The sequence below is a fragment of the Trypanosoma theileri genome, assembly GCF_002087225.1.
Source record: "Trypanosoma theileri isolate Edinburgh chromosome Unknown TM35_Tth_242_V1, whole genome shotgun sequence".
In the NCBI taxonomy this organism is placed as follows: Eukaryota; Euglenozoa; class Kinetoplastea; order Trypanosomatida; family Trypanosomatidae; genus Trypanosoma; species Trypanosoma theileri.
In genome coordinates this window covers 1-2,916 of record NW_021640084.1, presented here as the reverse complement: position 1 = coordinate 2,916, position 2,916 = coordinate 1, and the positions used below count along the sequence as shown (strand labels likewise).

Here is a 2,916-nt window from a genome sequence, read left to right as displayed (position 1 = left end):
CCGGGAGGTCGAGAATAAAGGGCAAAGATAGAAGAAGAAAAATAAAAAAAAGGAGGAGGAGGTATATATGCATTGTACTTTCTTTTTGTTTTTCTGTGTTTTTTTTTTTTTTTTTTTTTTTTCTTTCTTATGTCCTATTAATTCTGCTTTCTCTTAATGGAATCCGCTACCAACACTGCATTCGTATGACTAGGTTGAAGTGACATCGAATAAAAAAATGATTCTCTGTGTCAAATATATACATGTGTGTACATTTGTGTATATGTGGTTTTCTATCGTTACAAAATATATTTTTGAGACGTCTCCTTTTTCTTTTTGTTTTCTAATGTTTTTTTTTTTGTTTTGATTTCTCATTTATATTTTCGTTAGGGTAAAAGAGGAAGGGTCTCACACACACATACATATACATACATATAAAGGTGAAGGGGGAAAAAAAAAACGAAAAGGGATCAGAACACATAGAGAGTAAAAGGAATTTATCACCTGTGTGTTAGTGTGAATAATTCATATATTTGGTTTTTTTTTTTTTTCTCGGTTATTACTTATTATTATTATTTTTTTTTTTTTTACAATCCATAGATGAACCGAAGTATTGACGTCAATGGACTGCGCGATGTGGTGTCCCAGAGGGATATGCACCGTAGCCATTTACCTGATGCTTCTATAATGAGTGGTACTTCAAAATCAGCAGCAGGGGGAGTAGCAACTGGAACTGCTGTTGAAGATACTGTGTTGTTGGAAGTTCTTATTCCTGTGTATACAAGATTGGAGGACCGTGAGGAAGTGTGTCGTGATCTTGGCATCTCTGTTCTTACAGGCCGTGGAGGTGTTAATGGTCTTTCACGCAAAATATGTGTCCGATTGACCGATCCTACTGATCCTTTTTTTCTATTTGAGTTGGAACTTCTTGAGGATGACTACGGCTTATTTAAGCAGCGATTGGAGCTACTGGTGGATTTCAGTGGATTTCCCAAGTACCTTGTCTCTATGCTAAATGGTGTGGTGAATGGAGTGACTCCATACGTGGTATGCTTTGTAGTGGATAGCCGTGACGCTGTTCGAGGAACACTTCGGGTGTTGGAGCGCACCGATTTCCGCACAGTAGAACACATTTCCCTCGTCTTGCTTCGTCAAGGCGATGCGGGACAGAAGCGATACCTTGCGGAGCGCTTTCAGTACTATGAGCGGGCCTACACACGTGCGTTAGAGGAGCACCGCATGGAGTCCTCAGCGGCGGCGGCGAATATTGAGGCGCTGAAGAATGAAGTGGCGTCTCTTGAGGAGAGCGGGGCGGCGGTGCGGGAACAACTGCGGGTGGAGTTGGCGCGGGCGGAGCGGAGTTCGTTGACGACGGCGACTCAACTGCGGGAGACGCACAGCGGCGAAGTCGCGCAGCTGCGGGCCTCCTTCGAGGCGGAACTTCGCCACGCCGCCCGCAAGGCGGAGGAAGTGCAGCAGCAATTACTGCAGGATGTGCGGGAGAAGGATAAGGCACTGCAGGAGGCGCAGCAACGAGCCGCCGCATTGGAGTCATCCGTGATAAAACTACAGTCCAAATTGAGACTCACAGAGGACAGGTGTAATGCTCAAGAAAAGGAATTGGAGGGTCTACGGTCTTCAAATCATGAACTTCAAGATTTTCGAAATCATGCTACTCGATCACTCTCTGATAATGAACTTAATTACGTGAAAATTCAAGAACGATTACGTAGTGTTTCAGAGACCTTAAGATCACGGGAAGAAGAAGTTAATTCCTTACGAGAGCAATACCAAAAGCAGGATAATTATATTCGTATCATCACTGCACAAAATGAGCAACTTACAGAAAGAAATAAGAAGAATGAAGTATCATTATCAAAAGCACATCATATTATTACTAATCAACTAAAACATGTGAAGAGTATGAAGGAACGTGAAAACATGATAAAAAAACAATTAAACAGTCAAAGTGCTCTTTTACAAGAAAAGGTGGCTACTATTTCTAGATTGAGAGATGAACTTAATTCTTCAGCAGAACGAATTCAAACTCTTCAAAGTAAATCAGCTGAATTACGTGATCAATTGGGAAAAACAGATGCTGCACGTGAAAAACTTGCTCAAGAATTAAAACAAGGCCAAGATGCCCTTATTCACCTTCAGCGAAGTACCAGTGTAAATGGAAGACATTGGTCTGTTATGAGTGGTCCTATCGGTAGTAGTAGCAGTCTTGGTCTAGGTCTTAGTACCAGTTGTGGTTCAACTTCATATGATGTCTACAAGGAACTTAATAAAAATGCCAACACGACACTTCGAAATGGTGGATTAGCTAATCCATATGTATCGAATGATATTACTGTTTCTTCTATGACAAATCATCATTCTGTACAGAATGGTGGTGAAAATAATCAACAAAATGCAAAGACTAAAACTCAAAATGATGTAAAAGAGATGCAGCAGAAGAATTCTATTTATTCAGTAAGTAATAAAAAAATTCTTAACCCACAAATGGGTATAGTAGTTGGTACAGAGGATGGAACAACCAAGTTATTTAATACAGAAGAAGGCTCAATATTAAATGGTAAACAAAAACGTCAACCCTTGGATACAACAGCAATTAATGTGGCATTGAATCAAACAAATAACGGATTTGCCGCTAAGAGTTTTTTCAATGATGAGGTTGATAAAACAGAACTCTCAACCAACACTGCTTCTTTTATTGGGAAAGTACCAGCAGCAACAGCAGGTCCGAGTGCCTACTTTTAATGGTGCCATGCTGTAATATGATTTCGAAGAGAAAGAGAATATGATGGTACCATACTGATGTAATTTCTCAAAGATTTACCGCATTTTTTGTTTTATTTCTTTACTTTGTTTTTCATTTGGTTCACTCGCATATAGACGGAGTTTTTTTTTACTTTCTGTTTTTTTTTTTTTTTT

The 2,916-nt window shown here is 39.8% G+C and overlaps 1 protein-coding gene across 1 annotated transcript; it reads left to right on the top strand.

The window, feature by feature from the left end:
* Positions 1-579: 579 nt before the first annotated feature.
* On the top strand, positions 580-2,742 carry TM35_002421000 (spindle assembly 6; the record flags this gene model as incomplete). Its single annotated transcript, XM_029032050.1, has 1 exon — positions 580-2,742. One exon carries the CDS (start codon positions 580-582, stop codon positions 2,740-2,742), a length of 2,163 nt encoding a protein of 720 aa, XP_028876656.1.
* Positions 2,743-2,916: the final 174 nt, after the last annotated feature.